The sequence below is a fragment of the Sinocyclocheilus anshuiensis genome, unplaced genomic scaffold, assembly GCF_001515605.1.
Source record: "Sinocyclocheilus anshuiensis isolate Anshui unplaced genomic scaffold, SAMN03320099.WGS_v1.1 scaffold1474, whole genome shotgun sequence".
Lineage (NCBI taxonomy): Eukaryota > Metazoa > Chordata > Actinopteri > Cypriniformes > Cyprinidae > Sinocyclocheilus > Sinocyclocheilus anshuiensis.
This window is the reverse complement of record NW_015558627.1, coordinates 56,737-77,712: the sequence shown is the minus strand read 5'-3', so window position 1 is coordinate 77,712 and position 20,976 is coordinate 56,737. Positions and strand designations below refer to the sequence as shown.

At 43.7% G+C, this 20,976-nt stretch overlaps 2 protein-coding genes across 2 annotated transcripts in view; one reads left to right on the top strand and one right to left on the bottom strand.

Moving 5' to 3' along the window:
• LOC107680744 (gastrula zinc finger protein XlCGF8.2DB-like) overlaps positions 1–6,180 on the top strand; it is a 20,661-nt gene extending 14,481 nt beyond the window's left edge. The window contains exon 3 of the mRNA XM_016476791.1: positions 4,327–6,180. Coding sequence (XP_016332277.1) covers positions 4,327–5,159 — 833 coding nt within the window. The 3' untranslated portion in view covers positions 5,160–6,180. The remainder of the gene's footprint in view (positions 1–4,326) is intronic.
• A 3,748-nt stretch (positions 6,181–9,928) lies between these two features.
• LOC107680739 (uncharacterized) overlaps positions 9,929–20,976 on the bottom strand; it is an 18,134-nt gene continuing 7,086 nt past the window's right edge. The window contains exons 7-8 of the mRNA XM_016476786.1: positions 19,896–20,135; positions 9,929–10,083 (exon numbers count right to left, since the gene is read on the bottom strand). Coding sequence (XP_016332272.1) covers positions 9,929–10,083; positions 19,896–20,135 — 395 coding nt within the window. The remainder of the gene's footprint in view (positions 10,084–19,895; positions 20,136–20,976) is intronic.

The window sequence follows — 20,976 nt, the reverse complement described above, 5'->3', positions numbered from 1 at the left end:
TATTGTGCTGAATATTCTCAAGAATGCAAATATTACATTGATTTTAGTTCAATTAACAAGTAGTTAAGTAGTCAAGTAGTTATTAAGTTACTTACATTTTAGACACAATATTGACTGTTTTGTTCTATTTCACCAACGAAAATAGTTCCAAACAAAAATCAGAACAGAATTATTGCGCACACTCTCCAAGCAACACTGCCGTTTTTGTTACTGAATGATTCAGCGGTTTGAAGGAATCTGTTTAAGGAATAAGTGACTTACCGCCACCTACTGTTGGTTTAGTCTCATGTTTAAAAGTTTGCATTTTTCCCCAACATTTCTCATTTGTATGTTAATACACAAGTTTCACAATTTGAGTTGAATTACTGAAATAATTAATTAGAATGTTGTGGAAAAGTTCATTTGAGATGCACCTGTAAGATCTCGTTCAAATACTGAGGTGCTAAACCACTAAGGGCTTTATAAGTAATAAGCAAGATTTTAAAATCTATACGATCATTAACGTTTCTGCATTTGACATTGAGAGCATAGGTCATAATTTAGATATATTTTTTAGATGGAAAAATGCAGTTTTACAAATGTTAGAAACGTGACTTTCAAAAGAAAGATTGCTATTAAATAACTGATGCCGAAGAATTGACAGAGCAGCCATCAAGTGTTAGACAGTGTTCTAGGTTATTACGTGCGGAGTTTTAAGTCCTATAATTAACACCTCTGTTTTAGGTGTTTAGCAGGCAAATGTTACATCTCACCCATGTAAACATTTGGATTTATGTCGAATGACAGAGGCAAAAGAATCCCATAAATTTAAAAGAAGCCATATGCGGCTTTGTGTTGTGTTTTGCTGCTTGATCACTCAAATTTCTACATTTAAACATTATTAATAAACTAAGTTAGTCGTTCCTTCATTTTAGTTAAGGCATGGTCACATTGTACTAAATTGATGCTTAGTTTTGCTTTAAAGAGAGAACAAATCAATGTAACTTGGCTCGTGGCCACAAATTTAAGTCATAGGAATGAATTACTAATATTTATTTTTTTATATCTACATTCATCATCATGTGGGGCTCAGACATTTCACACGCAATGGTAAATTAGTTTTGCTTTCCCCAAAGCACAACATCTAATTTAAATGTTTTGCTCGTGCAGAAAATATCATTAACTTTTTTGACCATTTAGACACAGTTTGAGTTTCCTTGGATTATTATTATTTTTTGTCAATTAATGGATCAGTGATTAATTATTAGCATCCCTAATTGAGAAGTCTATAATTCACTATATCTCCTGGGTCAAACTGTTATTTTTTTAAATAAAGGGTTTAACTGCCAGCTTAAAGGTTCTTGAGACATGGCCTAAAGAAAGTTAGTAATATTAGGGCCTTTCGCACCGCTTTAGTTCCAGAACTAAATGGACAGTACTAAAGTACTGGGATGATTTTGCGTGAACTATTTCCCAGTACCATTTAAAGGGTTGCATTCGCACCGACAGTGTGTACTAGGAACCGGTCGACAGCGACGTCAACCAACTTTCGTTGATGTAGAAACACAATCCACCACCTCTGGTTTTCCCCGTTAACTCCGCGATGCGATCCGCTCTGAACAGCTGGTAGCCCGGCAGATGAAGCGCGTTGTCCGGAATGGCTTCACTCAGCCAGGTTTCAGTGAAGCACAGTGCAGCAGAGTTTGAAAAGTCCTTGTTGGTGTGGGTGAGGAGAAGTTGTTCATCCGTTTTGTTAGGAAGGGAACGGACATTCGCGAGATGAATGCTTGGGAGCGCAGTCCGAAAGCCGCGCGCGCGGAGCTTCACCAGGGCGCCGGCGCGTTTCCCTCTTCTGCGTCTGCACGCATGTTTGAACAACACAGCTGTACCTCCGAATAGAATGTCCAACAAAACGTCCAAATAATCAAAAACCGGAAAAATGGAAAAATATTGGCTGGGATGTGTTGCTTAATGTTAAGGAGTTCGTCTCTGGTAAAACTTATAGAAGAAGAATGACAAAACACAGAACAAACAAACAAAAACAATAGAAGAATCGCGGAGCTCAGCGTCCTTGCTGCCATTTGCGGCGCCATGCTGGTATGATGTGCATACCAGCAAAGAATGGAAAGGAGGACTAAGAATCTCCAACGACAACTGGCAGTGCTACATTTGCTACAAGTGCCTGCACTTCAGCGTCCGTCCATCTATCGCTGTTCTCTTTAAATCTTTAAAGTATGTTTACACAGCGTTTTAAATCATGGCGGGTGAGGGCGTTTTCGTTTGCGTTTGGCCAATCAATGTCTACTTGCGTCACAGCTAGTACCAGTTGTGCTGGTTAGACCCTGCTCCGGAGTAGGAGCTAATTTGGTTCTCGAAAAAGGCAGTCCGGTACTAAAATCGCACCCAGTTCCGGTGGTGTGAAAATGCAAAAAAGTGGGTAGTTCCACAATTAGTTCTGGTACTATGAAAAGGTTCCTGCGGTGCGAAAGGCCCTAATGTGAATAGGCATGGGCTGGTATGAGATTTTTGACGGTATGATAACCTTCAGCGAAAATATCACGGTATCACGGTATTGTTGCTGCAGCTCTAAAATGTGTTAATTTGAAATGGCTGGGTAAAAAAAAAAAAAAACACTGAACACAATATATTTTGAGCAACATACAGAATATTTGGAACAGTAGTATTTTTATTTTTTTTTTTCTGTGATTTGTTTTTGAAATGTGGGCTGTCCTGCAGCTTTTGATGTGGATGGTTGATTTGCTGCTAGAGCTACTGCTGCCCTAAAAAGAAGAAAAATAAAGACTGACATCTTTATTTAACCTAAATCTGTAATTACAGTTATTTAATTTTAGTTATATAATTCATATACATATCATTTATATAATTTCATATCATTTATTTATATAATTTCATATACATAATTTGATTTAATAATAACCCAATTTGAAGCAAAAACAGAATGTTCTGACTAGCTTTGTGAAATTATACTACATGCCTGAACGAAACAAACAGCAGAAGCTCTGAATGAGATGCAGATTCACTCTCTGACAGCAGGAGGCGCTGATACAGCGTTACCTTGGTTATCGCAGTAAACAAAGCAGAGCTGCGCTGAAACACTGCTTTAATTTGAATTATACGAGATGGAAAAAAAAATACCATCTAAACGTTTCTGAAGACAGTCCGTTCCCCTCAGAAACACATTCATATAAACCCCAAATCAATATTTAGGAATTTATTTATTTATTTCTTCCAATAGTTTGTGCATCATGAACAGTGAGTGATCTGCCTGCTACAGTTTTTTTCTCTGTGCGTCCGTCTTCAGCGTCTCGGGCCTGTGTTAATGGGCGTTTACAGACTTCATATTTTCACATAAATGACATTTGGAAAATGATATGCATTGCAACGCAGTTTGTGCAACAGAGATCGGCTGCAATAAAACAATAAATGGCCGGTTGCCGATCGCGTAAGTTCCAAAGCAAGCTCCTTTGGCCATCATACACACACGTGACTGACCGCTCGCTCGCACCAACAGGAGGAGGAGGGTCGTGTTACTCTCTACACTGCACTCAACCTGAGGGATTCCTACACTTTAAGTCTTTGAGGAGTCATGAAAAACAGCGCATACCGCAGGAACGGTATAACGGAAAATATTAGAGGTTTTGAAACCGTGAAATTTTCAAATTGCGGTATACCTTGAAACTGGTAATCGGCCCATGCCTAGTCATGACAGCAAATCCGTCACCGGCCCTAGGGGAGCAAGGAGATAGGACGATTGAGGAACAAGGGACCAACAGAAGAGGAGGGTCGTGTTACTCTCTACACTTCACTCAACCTGAGGGATTCCTACACTTTCAGTCTTTGAGGAGTCATGAAAAACAGCGCATACCGCAGGAACGGTATAACGGAAAATATTAGCGGTTTTGAAACCGTGACATTTTCAAATACCTTGAAACCGGTAATCGGCCCATGCCTAATTGTGAAGAGCAGCGTTTCTCAACTCTAGCCTTCAAGGTCCCCTTTTCTGCAAACTTCAGCTTTCAAATAGAGCTTTCTGCCTTTAGCTTTCAGATAACACAGAAGATCTTGATTAGCATGTTCAGGTGTGTTTGATTAGGGTTGGAGCTAAACTCTGAAGGAAAGGGGTTTCAAGGGCCTGAGTTGAGAATTTCCGGCAGGTGTATTGGGACAAGTAGGACAGTGGCCCTCCACAGCAGGTTTGGACACCTCTGGTACAGGATCAAGCATACAGTACATGTTGTTGATTTTGATGCATTGTCTAAATGTTTTGATGTCTGTTGTATTGTGCCATTAAACTGGGGATAATTTTTGTTTGTTTTTTCACCTTAGACCTAATGGCATTGAAAAAAGAGAAAGAAGTATTCAATGACATTGAAGAGAAAGATCAATACGAGAATCTGCATAATTTCACAGCTGGGAAAAAATCTTTCAGGTGTTCACAGACTGAAAAGATTTCCACACGAAAAAAAGCTCAAAAGACTGGAGAAACTAGAAGTGATTTCACTTGCTTTCGGTTTGGAAAGAGTTTCAATCGACAAGGAAACCTTAAAGTCCACATTGGTGAGACCCCTTTCAGTTGCCAACACTGTGGAAAAAGTTTCACTTATAAAGGAAGCTTTGACAGGCATATAAAAAATCACACTGGAGAAAAGCCTTACACCTGCCAACACTGTGGAAAAAGTTTCACTCATAAAGGAAGCTTTGACAGGCACATAAGAATTCACACCAGAGAAAAGCCTTACACCTGCCAGCAGTGTGGAAAAAGTTTTTCTCAACATGGAAACCTTGAAGTCCACATGAGAGTACACAATGGAGAGAGTCCCTTCACTTGCGGACAGTGTGGAAAAAGTTTCAGTCATCAAGGAAGCCTTAGCCACCACATGAGAATTCACACCGGAGAGAAGCCTTACACCTGCAAACAGTGTGGACAAAGTTTTACTAATAAAGGAAGCCTTAACTGGCACATGACAGTTCACACTGGAGAGAAGCCTTACACATGCCCTCAGTGTGGAAAGAGTTTCCATCAGCATGGAAACCTTCAAGCCCACATCAGAATTCACACTGGAGAGAAGCCTTACACCTGCCAACAGTGTGGAAAAAGTTTCACTCATAAAGGAAGCCTTAACTGGCACATGAGAATTCACACTGGAGAAAAGTCTTAGGCCCGTTGTTTCAGAACCTGGCGCATTTCCCACCTTAGCTCGGTTTGTTTGGGCATATGTGAAAATGGCAATCACGCTCGGATCCGCGCCAAAACAATCGGTTGGAGATCATCTTAATGAGGTGGTCTCGGCGCGATTGAAAACAAACTCTGGAGCGGTTCGCTTGTAGTGAGAAAACAATCCGATTTTAACAATTTTGGTCCATTTAGAAGCTTTGCAGTGTGAAAGTGAACCGCACCAAGAATAAAAAGCAACATTGTAATAATTTTAATCACTGTTTCGGAACAAAGCAATCGATCTACAGCTGTGAAAGCACCCTTACATGCCAGCAAAGCGTAGAAGTAGTTTCACTCAAAAAGGAAACTTAAACTAGCACACATGAATTCACACAGAGTAGAAGCCTTACACATGCCAACAGCATTTAGAGAGTTTTACTCAACATGGAAACCTTAGAGTCCACATGAGTATTCACACCGCATAAAAGCCTTACAACCTGCCCCCAGTGTGGCAGAAGTTTCATTCATTGATGGTTTGGGGATCTGACAGTCTCGCATTACACTGGTTTTAAATGTGATGCACAAATTGAAGTAATTGTAATATGTTTTTTGTTGTAACTTTCATGCAGTTAATGTTTCTGGATTTATTTGGCATTTTAATTTGTTTGTGCAATTCTTGAGGGCTGGTCAGGATCATTTCAATAATATGTTTAAAGCAGCAGTCTGTAGGTTTTGCCTCATTGTCGCCATCTCTGTTGGAAACCTGCAGTTGCAGTTATCAGCAGAATTTTCATGTGTATGTGGTTTGTGTTTCGGCACGGCTCCTCAGCGTGGATGAATCTAATGTTTTGAGGAGTATGCGTAGCCGTCAGTCACCGCACCAGTGTGGATATTCACTGTACTCTGGTGTTACAGATACTATGTTTTGGAAGTATGACTAAAATAATCAGAAAATATCAACTGAACAAATAACGTGTCTGCCTTTTTTGTTCTGACCGTCTAAGAAAAAGAAGCATTACAATAAATTGCGCTACCACTGGTGATTAAATCTAATGATTGCTTTGTTCATATCACATCAAACCATGCAAATTATTATTATACTTTGTTCTCAAATTGTTAATGTTAACAACATCAGCATTGCGTGGCTATGTGTATTTAGTGTGTATTAGCGTCCGAAGTCTTATGCTTTTGACTGAATCTCCAGTTGTCACTGATGATTGTCGTTTGGACCTTTCTGGCCATCTGCTATCAAAGTGACAAGTTTAATTAATACCTGTCAATGATAAATACACGAAGCCCTGCGCATTACAGTAGGAAAAAATATATCAACTCACAAGAATGTTTTATTAATCATTGGTTTTAGTATAAATAAGTATGTTTTATTATTTGTTCCCTTGGTTTAAGCTCCATTGATTTAGTTAAATTGTGAATACGTTTTACACCCTTTTTTTTTTTTGTAGTTAAATCATGAGAACAAATAAATAAAACATTGCTATCGTTTTATTTATTTTATGGAATAATACACACCTCTTTAAATGTGATCTAAAACAGGGGTTTTTAAACTGTGGGTCACGACAAGCTGCACTTGGCTGCAGCTAAAATTGCATTTCAGTGACACAATCATACAGTTCAGTCTAGGGCTTCACGATATAGCCTACCAACATTAATTACGAATTGCAATATTCTTTAAGGCCGCAGATTTAAAACATGCATTGCGTGTTTTGAAGCGCGGGTGCACAAGTTGTAATAAAGTGAGGGTCTCAGAGCAACATCATTATTAAAAGGCTCGATCCACATTATTAATGAGAAGAAACTCGCTCACTTCACTGTGCTGTATTCTGAATGAGATTGCATACACCGGAAAATTCAAATGTTACAAAAAATGTTTCAGGTAGGCGATGTTCATTCATTTCTATCGTCAGTTTGAACTCGGCGCTGTTTTCGTTCCTTCATATGCAGTTGGCTACTTACCAATAAAGAAACAAAAAAATAAAATGAAAAAGCATTTCACATGTACGGGGTGAGCGGGGTTGAATGTAACACTACAAGATTTAAACATTTCCACATAACAAAATTTACCAAATTTCGTATTACTTCCTTGCCATATCATCTCTATATAGAGAAAAAATTTGCCAAAGTTCAACAATCTTTTGAAAATATTGCTGAACATTTATTTAACCATTGCAACAGTAAACTTCTGACTCAAGTAAATTTGTCATCTCAGTTTTTAATGTTTATTTCAAATGAGAAAACTTTATTATTTTTACCCATTTCACAATTATTTTAATCTCCAAACTGTTTTAGATCATTCTGCTTCACTGTTGGTTTGTGCTCCGCTCTCCCCTACACACACACACACACACACACACACACACACACGGAAGGACCATGAATGCATTTTCTGTGCTGAACCCCGCGACAAGTTTAACAACACTCGCAGCGGATTACAGTTCACCGGAGTGAGTGTGTTCCGAGTTTTTATGCACATGTTTCAAATTTTAGTGAAATTAAAATTTAAATATGAGTAGTGAAATTTTACAGTTGTACTTTAAAATAAAATGGTTATGTTTCTTAAATACTTAATTTCTGTCATATTCAACTTTTAATTAAGATTAAGCTTAGAGTAATGTCAATTCTTTTTTGATCTCAAATATTTTGGTGGGTCGTGAAATAGATTATACTTGTCTATGTGGGTCTTAGAAAAGTTTGGGAACTCCTGATTTAAAACACTGGCTGGTACGGTGCAATAAAAATTAAGCACACTTCAAGCACTGTCGTGGGGATTTAGCGAATGAGTTTCACGCGTTATTGGGCTGTATTTAATTGTTAGAGGCATTTTGGTTGACTACTTAATGTAACTTGGAATTTGTTCAAGATGAAAGTAAAATAGTCTATAAAATATGAAAGAGCAATGCACAAGTATGGTCCACCAATAAACATAAAAGCTCTAACAATCAGGGAATTTAAGGTTATTTGAAGCAGCAAACTTTGAAAAACAGCCTAGAAATAGGTAATTGCAAACACATATTCGCACTGATTCACCATTTTGTATTTGCCAATACTTGAAGCTAATCTGGACTGCTGAAAATGACCAACACCACCCTGTAAGTGTATACTTGCTGTTATTGTGAATTTTCAGCAGTGAAGGTTACTTCAATTACAAGCACATATAGGCATTGATTCACACTTTTGTACTTGCTTTTGCTTTGGGTGACCATATTTTATTTAAAAAAAAGAGGATGTGGGGGGTGGGGTGTGAGGATGACCATATCCTATATCAAAACTCCAAATATTTTATTTCCATACCTAAACATTCATAAACAGCTAAAAGGCTTCCTACCACAGTGGCCATCCTTCACAAAACGTATATCTACCACAGTTTTATCATAGGTAAAATGCAAAATGTTTCAATACAAGCATTTCAGTCAATTGTCATTTATGCAATATTTCAAACCTTTAACCCACGGGAGAAAATCAATCTGCAGCAACAGTTAAAAATCAGCCCAATTCCATGGAAAAAATGCAGATTTGGCAACCCTACATCCAACATAAGCTGCATCCAAAGCGATTTTAATACTCCACATATGCATAGCAACTTATTATATTCAATATTAGAATGTTTGCGGGAGTGGGATTTAGAAAACAGTCAAGGCTTTAATACAAAAATGCACACCATGAATGGCCACTGTAGAAAGCAAAAGCCAAATCCCTAACATTTTGGGCGATTTAGAAATCCCGACCAGATGCATTTTTTTAGGTCCAAAAAGAGGACGTATGGTCACCCTACTTTTGCTTGGAGTTAATCTTCACTGTTGAACATGCCCATGTATACTCTTGGTGAGAAACACTTGACCAGGCAAGGGAACATTTACTTGATCAGAGTAAGTGCTGAGAAGTCAACACTTTTTTTGGTTTTCTCAAAGGCTGACATTTTTGTAGATTTTCTTGGAGTTTACTTTTTGGCAGTGGTGTTTCATCCAAATAAGTTGAGAATGCTCTGCATACCCAGGCCATCTGAGAAAATGAGTTTGCAGGCTAATTAATAGAAACATGATTTTAATTTGATTCCTTGTCATTTGAGATGCAACTTAAAGCTTAATAAAGTGTTGAGAAAAAGTATGTAAAATTATTTATTTGCTAAATGACGGTAATATTCTGTAAGACTGTGCCAGTTATGGAAGCTTCTGGGCGAGCAGATTCACAGAAGCTTTAGCGCCTCCCCTGTATTGCTATGACTCGTCAGGATTGTTGCACGTTCTCAGGTTTGCTAGCATGCGGGTGATTTCACGCGTGTGGTAAGCTGTCCGCAAAGCGCTTGCCCAAGTGGAAAAATGTGTTGTTGCTGCCAGATCTTGATTGCTGAAAATCACATTGTGCTTGATGCAAAACAAACTCTACTAAATCAAATTTAAAACACCATAATGATATATTTTAATGCTCTCTCAAGCAAATCACATTTTTTGAGAGTCCACTGAAATCCTAAACCCAGTTCCCTGCATGTCTGTCAGCAACACATTGTAACACACGCAGGCACAACAATGCACGCTGCATCCTCTAGCAGACACTTGGGGGAATGCCGCCAGCATGACTGGTGTATGAAACACATGTGAAACGACGGCAATTCTATTGGTATACGTGGCCCGTGACGTAATAGGCAGGTACTGGGAAGTATAAAAGGGCATCTGCTGAATACATCACCAACTTGGTTGTCTGAAGGAAACGTAAACAGGCAGGCCGAAGGCATGGTGAGGGGGCGCAACGTCTCGTTCCCTGTCAGGGAACCATGGTTGCATGCTTAACCCGAGATGTTCCACCTGGTGAGAGACCAAGGAAGTGACAGACATACACCAAGCCTTTCCTCAGAAAGCGGCCAAGCCACAGACGCCTCCGGCCGCTCACATAACTTGGCAGAAACGGGAACCTGAATCCTGATAAAATGGAACATCCCAACAAAGTTAAGAACATAACTATCCTCAGATAGCTAGGCTCTAGGAAAGGGAGCCAACTGCAATTGCCAAGACCACCAGCAGTGGGCTGTCTAATTATAAATCCTGTAAGGGGAGACAGCACTATGTAGGCAGGGCTCAAGGAGATTGCTACTTAAAAACCCTAAGCAGGGGAGCAGTCACCGAGCTAGCGCATAGCTATCCTCAGATAGCTACATTTCCAGGAAAGGGCTCACCACAACTGCAAGTACAACACAGCTAGCCTTAGATAGCTGTAGTGTTGTCACGGTACCAAAATGTCAGTATTCGGTACCAATACCAGTGAAAATCCACGGTTCTCGGTACCAATTTCGGTACCAAAGCAAAACACAAAAACATGCTAATTGAACAACATTTTTATTAATAAGGAATAATATTCATAACAGAAGCTCTAAATATTAAAAATGTAATTGAAACTTACCTGCTTGAACTTGATCGGGGTGTTTTGTTAGTTTGATGCGTTTCCTCCTCTTGAGGTCGCCACTGCTTTTATGAAGAGGTTGCCAGGTTTTCACAACAAAACCCGCCCAAACGCGTTTAGAGAGGGTCCCCCGTTAAAAATCGTGTTCCGAGGATAAAATACGCATGTTTTGGCGGGGTTCCCCTGGTAAAATTCGCATTCCAGGGGCTAAATATCACGTTAGTGGGGTCGTTTTTCAACCCGCGGACATGAAAAACAACCCGCGGCAACAGTGTTAAAGCAGCCCAATTCCGTGGGAAAACTGCGGACTTGGCAACACTGGAAGAGGATAGCTTTTGGATAGCGCATCAAGAACCAGGTTGACCGGGTACTCGGTACCACCGGTACTTAAGAAAACCTGGTACCGTAACGTTTAAATTTTTTTAGTACCAACTAGTACCGGGTCTTTTGAAAACACTAGATAGCTGTATTCAATAAAAGCCCGTCCTGCCATAACAATGGCTGGAATATAACCACCGTCAGATGGCTATACTAAGGAGGTCCCCAATCCGTGTCAGTCCCACGGTAGGCTAGCGAAGCAATGCATTATTGACCAGGAGCTCACAATAGGGAGATCTGTACTATCAGTAAATTATTTGCTAAAAAGCGCACACAAACATCATTAGTCCAAGATCAAAGCCTGATGTAAGCAGTGGCCATAACACTAGAGGGCTGGACACAGCTATCTTCGAATAGCAAATTCCTAGACAAAGACTTCAGCACTTACTTGAGAGAGCTTGTGCCAAGGGGAACCCTACCTAGTCATAGAAGCTAGGCTGGAACACAGCTGCCCTCAGGCTGTTATATTCCTGTCACGAGTGTGCAAGGATGAGGCCAGGGCAAATCCAAATGCTCACACAGGTTTAATTAAAAAGCAAAACACAGGAAATGCAGACCAGGGATCCAGGCAAATAATCCAACAGGAAGTACAAAGATAAATCCGAACAACACGGAAGGGAAAACCAGGAACAACCCAAAAAAACCCAGGTAAACCACTTGCTACACAAAACAATGACTGACACAGCACAGATGAACGCAAGGCTTCTTATACACCGGCTAATAAGGTAACAAGGGGACGTGGTACATTGTCATGGCACATTTTGTGGCAACACACCAGAGGTGTAAAGTCCAGAGGTCAGAAAGTAAAAGTCCTGCCATATGTTTATTCCACCCATGAACTCAACCTGCTGATTTCACCAGAGGTGGGACCAAATCATTCCTTTCAAGTCACAGGCAAATCCCAAGTCCTCAAAGAGTTAAAGTTAATGAGATAATTAAGTTACTAATTAAGTGCTGATTGTGCATTAGTGATGAATCAGAAACGTTTTGTCAGAATTCACCACTGAAAGCGGCGAGCGCCGCAGTTTTTAAGCGCAGTTTTGCACGCTCGTGTATCATCTCATGACTAAGTGCAGACGCAATGTAAATAAGAGATTCATTGTGCAGTTTAGAGAGCTTTATTGAATTTACACATATGGGATCCACTTAGGTCTCTACATATGGAACCCAGCCCTCTACCGGTTCTCAAGGATTCAGCGAGTGAGGGCCTGGTGCCGGACGTTCCGCCACGTCTGGCTGCCGAGGGGATGGAGGAGCTCGATAGGGTCTACAGTACGGACACTCTGGAGCAGTTTTAGCAAGCCGACACTAAACCGGGGCCTCTCAGTGCCTCTACCCATTTGACGTGAGAACACAGGAGGATACCGGCTCCACATGGAAGCTATAGAATCTAGCGAATGTGTTGGGGGTCGCCCAGCCCGCAGCTCTACAAATATCTGTCGGTGAGGCATCACGAGCCAGCACCCAGGAGGATGCAAAACTTCTAGTAGAGTGAGCTCGCAACCTGAGCAGGCAAGGCACACCCTGTGCCTGATAAGCCAGGGTGATGGCATCCAGCGGCTCCACATGGAAGCTATAGAGTCTAGCGAATGTGTTGGGGGTCGCCCAGCCCGCAGCTCTACAAATATCTGTCGGTGAGGCATCACGAGCCAGCACCCAGGAGGATGCAAAACTTCTAGTAGAGTGAGCTCGCAACCTGAGCAGGCAAGGCACACCCTGTGCCTGATAAGCCAGGGTGATGGCATCCAGCAATCCAGTGGGCCATCCTCTGCTTAGAGACGGCCTTCCCTTTCTGCCGGCCTCCGTAACAGATAAAGAGCTGGTCTGAGGTCCTAACGCTTTGTGTCTGCTAGCTGGGCCGGGGCCTCAGTATTACCTGGGAGTCAGCCGGCCCAAACTCTAAGCACAAATCGTTGACCGAAAATGCGTGCAGGTCCCCTATCCTCTTGATGGAGGCCAGTGCAAGCAGGAGCAGAGTGTTCATTGAAAGAAACTTTAGCTCAACTGACTGCAAAGGCTCTAATGGGCCCTGCTGTAGTGTTTTAAGCACCAGAGACAGGTCCCAAGAGGGTATGGAGGGGGGCCGGGGAGGATTTAACCTTCTCGCCCCCCTAAGGAACCTGATGACCAGGCAATGCTTCCCTACCAACTTCCTTTCCACAGGGTCATGGTTAGCAGCAATAGACATGAAGTTTCCAGAGGTCTGGACGCGGGTGCCACAGGGTGCCCCGTCTCGGAGTCAGTAGATCCTTCCTCCAAGGAATCTGCCAGGGAGGGGCCGTCGCAAGGAGCATTAGTTCGGGGAACCAGGTACGAGTGGGCCAATACGGCACCACAAGCAGGACCTGCTCCTCGTACTCCCTGACCTTGCACGGCGTCTGTGCGAGAAGGCTCACTGGGGGAAACACATATTTGCCAGTGCGTCCGGGCCGAGTGTTCCCTCGGTCATGGAGTAGAACAACTGGCAGTGAGAGGTTTCTGGAGAGGCAAACAGGTCTACCTGAGCGGCTCCGAAACGTCTCCAAATCAGCTGGACTGTCTGGGGATGGAGTCTCCATTCTCCCGGGAGTGTAGCTCGTGACAGCTCGTCAGCCGTACGGCCCGGAATGTGAATGGCACGAAGTGACCTCAGAGCCTTCCGACTCCAAAGGAGGAGGTGGCGGGCGAGTTGCAACATGCAACGGGAGCCTTGCCTTGTAAGCACCCTTTGAGACGGTTCAAGGCAAGGCACACCGCTAACAACTCTAGGCAATTGATATGTCAGTGCAGTTGGGGGCCCGTCCACACCCCGACACTGTGTGCCTGTTTTACGTGGCCCCCCAGCCGGTGGTGGAGGCATCCATGTAAACCAGAGCATGCCTGGAGACCTGTTCTAGGGGCACTCCTGCCTGGAGGAACATAAGATCTGACCACGGGGTTAAGGTTTGGTGACAGGCTGGTGTAACTTGGACCCAGTGAGTGGCCACACTCACCTCGGGACTTGGCCATAAAGCCAGTGCTGAAGCGTTCTCATACGAAGCAGCCCCAGCGGTGTAACTGCCGCTGCAGCTGCCATATGCCCCAGGAGCCTCTGAAATAGTTTCAGTGGGACCACTGTTCTGCCCTTGAATTAATTCAAGCAGTTCGGCACCGACCGCACACATTCCTCTGTGAGTCATGCTGTCTGTTCGACAAGAGATCTCTGTCTGTTCGAAAAGAGATCCTCTGCGTCGGGGAGAGTTAGCTTTTTTCCCAGTTGACCCGAAGACCCAACTGGCTGAGGTGCTGGAGCACCAGGTCCCTGTGCTCGCACAACTGATCCTGAGATTGTGCTAGTATGAGCCAATCATTGAGATAGTTGAGGATGCGAACACCCTGCTCTCTGAGGGGAACAAGTGCCCCCTCCGCGACTTTCATGAAGACACGGGGAGACAGGGACAGCCCGAAGGGCAGGACCTTGTACTGGTATGCACATCCCTCGAACGCGAACCGCAGAAATGGTCTGTGGTGCGGAAGGATTGACACATGAAAGTACGCGTCCTTCAGGTCGATCGCTGCAAACCAATCTCGGGGACGGACGCACCCGAAGATGCGTTTCTGTGTCAACATCTTGAACGGTAACCGGTGAAGGGCCCGGTTTAAGACACGCAGGTCTAAGATTGGTCGTAACCCGCCGCCTTTCTTGGGTACAATGAAGTAGGGTGTGTATTACGCATCCTTCAGGTCGATCATTTCAAACCAATCTTGGGGACGGACGCACCCGAAGATGCGTTTCTGTGTCAACATCTTGAACGGTAACCGGTGAAGGGCCCGGTTTAAGACACGCAGGTCTAAGATTGGTCGTAACCCGCCGCCTTTCTTGGGTACAATGAAGTAGGGTGTGTAAAACCCCGTATTCATATCGGCTGGAGGGACCGGCTCTATCTTGGGGGGACGCCGGGTGAACTGAATCGCATAGCCGAGGCTGATGGTCCACAGAAGCCAGCGAGACGGGTTGGGTAGCGCTAGCCAGGCACCCAGATACCGTGCAAGCAGGACCAACAGAACCACCACCGTACCCGCAGTGGGGCAGCGAGGTAGAACGCAGGGACCCAACTCGGGCAGCTTGTGAGTGGACCGAAGAGGGGTCTGAGTGTGCAATGCAATGCTTACCTGGTTCCACAGTTTGGCAAAGGGTGCGTGAGTAGGGCCTTTGTTGATGGTCTCGAACCGCCCGCTGCTGCCTGCTGGCGATGGAGGAGGATGAGTGTGGTCCGGTGTTGGTCCGTCCGCGACTCTCCGTGCCTTCCTGGAACCCAGAGATAGAGAAAACTGCTCTTTTGTTGAGAATTTGGGTGCCATCGACCGTGAGGCTGACGGTGGGGCAAAACGAAACAAAAGATTCTCCACCCGGCCCTCCTCTGGGGGAGGGAGTGGTGCGTTCACCATCTCCCGAAGAGCAGATCCCTCCATCTCTGGGTCGCTCGTCTCAGGGCCACTTGCTCTTCCGCTTACCGCCAGGTGTGACGGGGCCTGAACGGGCGGGGCGGCCTGTCTACGCCCGGCTCCATGGCGCTGCTTGGCTGGAGGCTGGGGCGCTGCGGCCGGCGGACGGGTGGAGGCAGCAGCTGCCCGCTGGGGCAGGATGTGTCGAATCGTACCTTGTCGGCGTCCCTCATGTCGGCCAGACACAGCCAGAGATGGCGCTCCTGGACCACAAGCATGGACATCGCACGACCCAGAGAACTCGCGGTGACCTTCGTTGCTCTGAGTGCGAGGTCAGTAGTAGAACTTCCAGATCGTGACCACCCTCGTGCAGGTCCTTCAGTGCCTTGGCCTGGTGCACCTGCAGTAACGCCATAGTGTGTAAGGCGGAAGCAGCTTCTCCACAAGCCGTATAAGCACCACCGGTCAGACCAGACGAATGCCGGGAATTGAGGAACCGAACCTTGTCGGTGTCCCTCATGTCTGCCAGACACAGCCAGAGATGGCGCTCCTGGACCACAAGCATGGACATCGCACGACCCAGAGAACTCGCGGTGACCTTCGTTGCTCTGAGTGCGAGGTCAGTAGTAGAACTTCCAGATCGTGACCACCCTCGTGCAGGTCCTTCAGTGCCTTGGCCTGGTGCACCTGCAGTAACGCCATAGTGTGTAAGGCGGAAGCAGCTTCTCCACAAGCCGTATAAGCACCACCGGTCAGACCAGACGAATGCCTACAGGCCCGGGAGGGGAGCGACAGGTTTCCCTGCCAGGAGGAGGCGGTCTTAGGACACAACTGCATCGCTACCGACCGCTCCACCGGGGGCATTGCCGTATACCCCCTCGCTGCACCACCGTCAAGGGTGTAAAAACTTTTCTGGCAGTAAAAGGTGCCGTCCATGATCTGGTGAGCTCCTCATACACCTCCGGGAAGAAAGGCGGGTCGCTGAGAACCAGTGCGAGATACCCTGAGAAACCAATCATCCAAACTCGAGGGCTCGGGACGCGGTGGAGGTTTCCACTCGAGCCCTACCCTCTCGGCGGCCCGGGAAAGCATAGCCGACATCTCTGGATCCGATTCAGGCATTGCCACCGTCCCGGAGGGCGGCAGCACAGCCGAATCTTCCTCTCCAGAGATCTCTCCCTCCGATGCAGTGATCGACATCCGGTCGTTGAGAGGAGCACCGCAGGATACCGCTGGTGCGCTCTTTGAAGAGGGCCCAGCCGGGCCAGGGCCTTTGAGGGCCAGGGCCTTTGGCTGCTCGACTGGATCAGAGCGCTAGAGGAGTGGTGGGCCCCCAAGGGTTGCTTCCCTGAGGGGTTTGCCACCACCGTAACCCTCAAACCACCCGTGCTACTGTTCGAAGTAGTTCTCTCCTGGCAGCGGCAGGCAACGGAGCTCCGCCCCCCTGGAGGTAATGAAGCCTGCTCCGCAGCTCCGAGATGGACACGTGACACGTGAGGCAGCAATCGTGACCATCTCCCGGCGCCAGGTAACAACCGCATCCAGAAACGCACGGGTGAAACGGCATCTTTAAAAAGACGTTCCGTCGTTTTTACAAAGATACACCCGTGTGAGCTATTTTAGAGAAATTGGCTCTTTCAGGGAAATGCTCTTTTATGTGCTGATGCGCACAGGGGAGATAGCAGCTTGCAGCACGACGGGGTAGTGCAGCCTGAAGTGCGCAACTCACTCGACACAGGAGCGACCACCGCTGACGCGCCGTCCGCCAACACGGAAAGCTTCCAAGAGCGCGTTGAACTCGTAGTTCACTGAAGACACTGGTTGGAGCAGAATGATGTTGTCGCTCGGCTCAGAAGCGAAAAGCTGGTATGCGTTGCACCGGCTGCCTTTTTATGCTCACGCTGTGATCAGCAGCAGCTGGATGCAATCATCGCATGCCAATGTGCATTGGCTCGTTTAGTTAGACTCGTTTGTCGTTAGTTCGTCGGGCACCGACATGACGTCGAGAGTGACCGACTGAAAGGGAACACCTTTAGACAATTAAGTGTCTGTAATTCACACATGCGATTTTGAGGGAAAGACTTTCTGGCTCAGCTGGGACTCAAACCAGAGATCTTCTTGCTGTGAGAGACAGCATTTCCCACTGAGCCACTTATGCTGCACTTAGCCACAGACATAAAATACAGACACTTGTGCAATAATAATACATAAAAAAAATTGCGAAACTTTTTTTATGATTATGTATATAAAATAAAATAAAAAATATTTACAGGTACAAAACTCTTTTTGGGTAGATGCTGAAATGTAGAACATACAAAGCAAAATCCTCAGTGAACACTGAACACAATGTTAAAAGAAACACTAAAGTATGTTGGAGTTTGGTAAAATCAACTGCAAATCAAACACATTAAATCTCTCAAGATCTCAGCAGCAAGAGAGGAGGATAGTACTTGATCCCATTCTATCTTAACCTCAACAACTGTGCACAAGCTAACACAAGAAGTATAGGGACCAAGATCCCAACTAAAGCAAACACTGCCCACCACAATGGTGACTTCAAATGAAATAAATGAAGGTAACACTTTATTTTGATAGTCCATCTGTTGAGACTCTACTAGTTATCAGTAATCATTTAGTAGCATGTCAACAGTGAATCAGTTGACATTCAACAACATTGTTTCAACAGACAAGTAACATATGATCAACTAACTGCCAGTAGATTTTAAGGTGCATTTCAAATTCTAATCTATAGATTGTACAAAAAACTATTTTAAATGAGAAGTCAATACCAGACGATGAAGTACAATACAATAAACACTATAGGCTGGACATTAGAAAAAGTTTTATTAACAATATATTTATACAACCCATTGTTCACTAGGGTATCAGATCTAAACAGTCTGATTATGTGTGGCAAACTTTACATTAATTAACATTATATGAAAAAACTCCCCTGAGGAAAGAAAAAAAAACATGCTGCACATATGTCTTTACCATGTTGTCTTATTGGAGGTGTGGCATAGGGGGAAAAACTTGAACAACAGCCACCACCATTTCAAATTATGAAAAATAAAACTTACCTAGTTAACAATAATTTACTTAAACTTATCTAGTTAACATCCTGTTGCCTACATTCAGTCTTTCTTGGCAGAAAAGGGGATGAGCTGTTTGTTGTTTTTCATTTCAATGATCTTTTCTGCCAGTTTCACCACATTTTTTTCTGACAAAGTTGTGCTAGTTTCAAAAGTGTGTATTTACCCTTGAACTGGTCTAGGACACTTTTGTCTGCTATGTAAATCTCTGCAATTGCGGCCGTGTCTTTAACAGCATTTCATGAAACACAAGCTTTCTTGAAAGCTGTGGTCATCCTGAAGCCTCTTTGCACAAGTTTGAGGACCCGCCGATATCTTTTCACCACATCTGAGACGGAGGCAACTGAAAAGAAAACAATGTGAATAAATCACCAAAGATTGTTGTCTTTTGTGCTGTCATAGTTGCAGGGTGAGCCACAGTGTTTCCCATATATTTTCTCTTTAAAAGGGAGGCTATCAGCCTCAGGAGCTTATCATTTGATACAGAACATTTGTCGTATTTTATAGTAGGTAGTGTGAGGGCAGTCTGCCAATTAAAGCAAGACCATTTGCTGATTATTTGTTCTAAAAAAATTCTGGTAAACACTGGCAAGAATAACTACAGGTTCACCTCATCCAGGCATAATAGGTAAGTGCATACATCTCTGTTTGCTTCATTCATAACATATGTAAGAAACCTGTAATAAAAATACAAGCTAGATATGGATCATCACTGATTCAAGGAAAACAAACAGCACAGAATTGTGGGGCACTGGCTGTAACAGAACAGTTAAGCTTTTGACATGTTAAAGGAATTGTTCACCAATAAATGAAAATTCTGTCGTTAATTCCCCACCGTCATGTCGTTCCAAACCTGTAAGACCTTCGTTCATCTTCGGAACACAAATTAAGATATTTTTGATGGAATCCGAGAGCTCTCTGACCCTGCATAGACAGCAAGCGTACTACCACGATCAAGGCACAGAAGCGTAAGGACATCGGTGAAACAGTCTGTGTGACATCAATGGTTCAACCGTCATTTTATGAAGCTATGAGAATAGTTTTTGTTCACAAAGAAAACAAAAATAACTTTATTCAACAATTCTTCTCCTCCACGTCACCCTAGCGCGATGGAGAGTACCATTTTACCGATGTCCTTACTGCGTTTCTGTGCCTTGACTGTGGTAGGACCAGTGGAGGGTCAGAGAGCTCTCGGATTTCATCAAAAATATCAATTGGTGTTTAACAAAGGTCGTGCAGGTTTGGAACGACATGAGGGTGAATAATTAATGACAGAATTTTAATTTTGGGGGGAACTATCCCTTTAGTGTCATGTCATTTAAAAGAGACACCATGGAAGAGAGTGATGTTGGGGAATAGTGTACATACTGCCTCAAATCCAATATAAAGCACTTAGCTAAAAATGATAACCTAAACACCTAATACCTAAATAAATACAGCATGTTTTAAGCCTACCATACCCTGTTCTCCTTTCCTGCCTGACCTCTTCACCTTTTTGTTTTCCTTCTTTCTTTTTTTGCTTCTCTTCTTGCCATTCTTCTTTTTACGTTTCTTTTTCTTCTTTTCCTCATCCGACGAGTCAGAGGTGGAGCTGGAGCTGGAGTCATCAGAGCTTGAATCAGTGCTAGTATCAGTGCTGGAGTCCAACATCATGGCCTGTGGCTCCTCGTCTTCAGTGGCCGGTATCTCCATGTTCCCATCTGTCAAATGATGAAACAAACACAAATAAACTTTAAAGTGTAAAATCCATGTATCATCCGATCATTTGTTTTTTGATTTAATATTGAAAGTAGAAGAATTAGAAAACGGCTCCTTTTTCGTTTTTTTGTTTTTTTCCAAAAAATGAAAAATGAGAATTCAGCTTAAATTTTCGTTTTTCGTTTATGGGTGGAAAAATGAATAAACAGCTTGAATATTCGATTTCTATATGTGGGTGGGAATTAAACGCCCCTTTCTGCTGATTGGTCAGCCGAAGATCAAACCGTGCCGTTATCAGTTCTTCTGCAGTATCACGCAGCAGAATAATAGTCCTCCACTGCTGCAGTTGTACGGATTAATAAGCCATTTTATACATTTCATATTTTTCTCATCAAACAGACTAATGAATAGCTCGACACAACTGGTACCGGGGCAGAGTCTAGACAGGTCTTTCTTCTGTGTAGACCAGCGGTTCTTAAAGTGATAGGGGGTCCGAGAAATAATTTGCTATAGCCTAAAGTATTTCCAGACTGTAAAGTCACTTTTTTATCATGATACATAGGCCTACTGTGATTTATTCCAAAGTGATTTATGTGATGCATTTAACGTCAAATAATCTAAATGAAGCCTTTTAAAAGACGAGTATTCCCTGTGGTTCATGTTTGTGGCATGCGCCAGAAAGATGCTCAAGGAGACCGAGACGCGCTAAAGCAGCGCATTCTGTTGTTCTCTTTATTTTTCAAAGGCATGACATTTTGTAGTTATTTTGAACATAACGTTACACAATTAAAAATATACATTTCACCATACGACTATAAATGACAGAGTATTAAGTTATTTCCC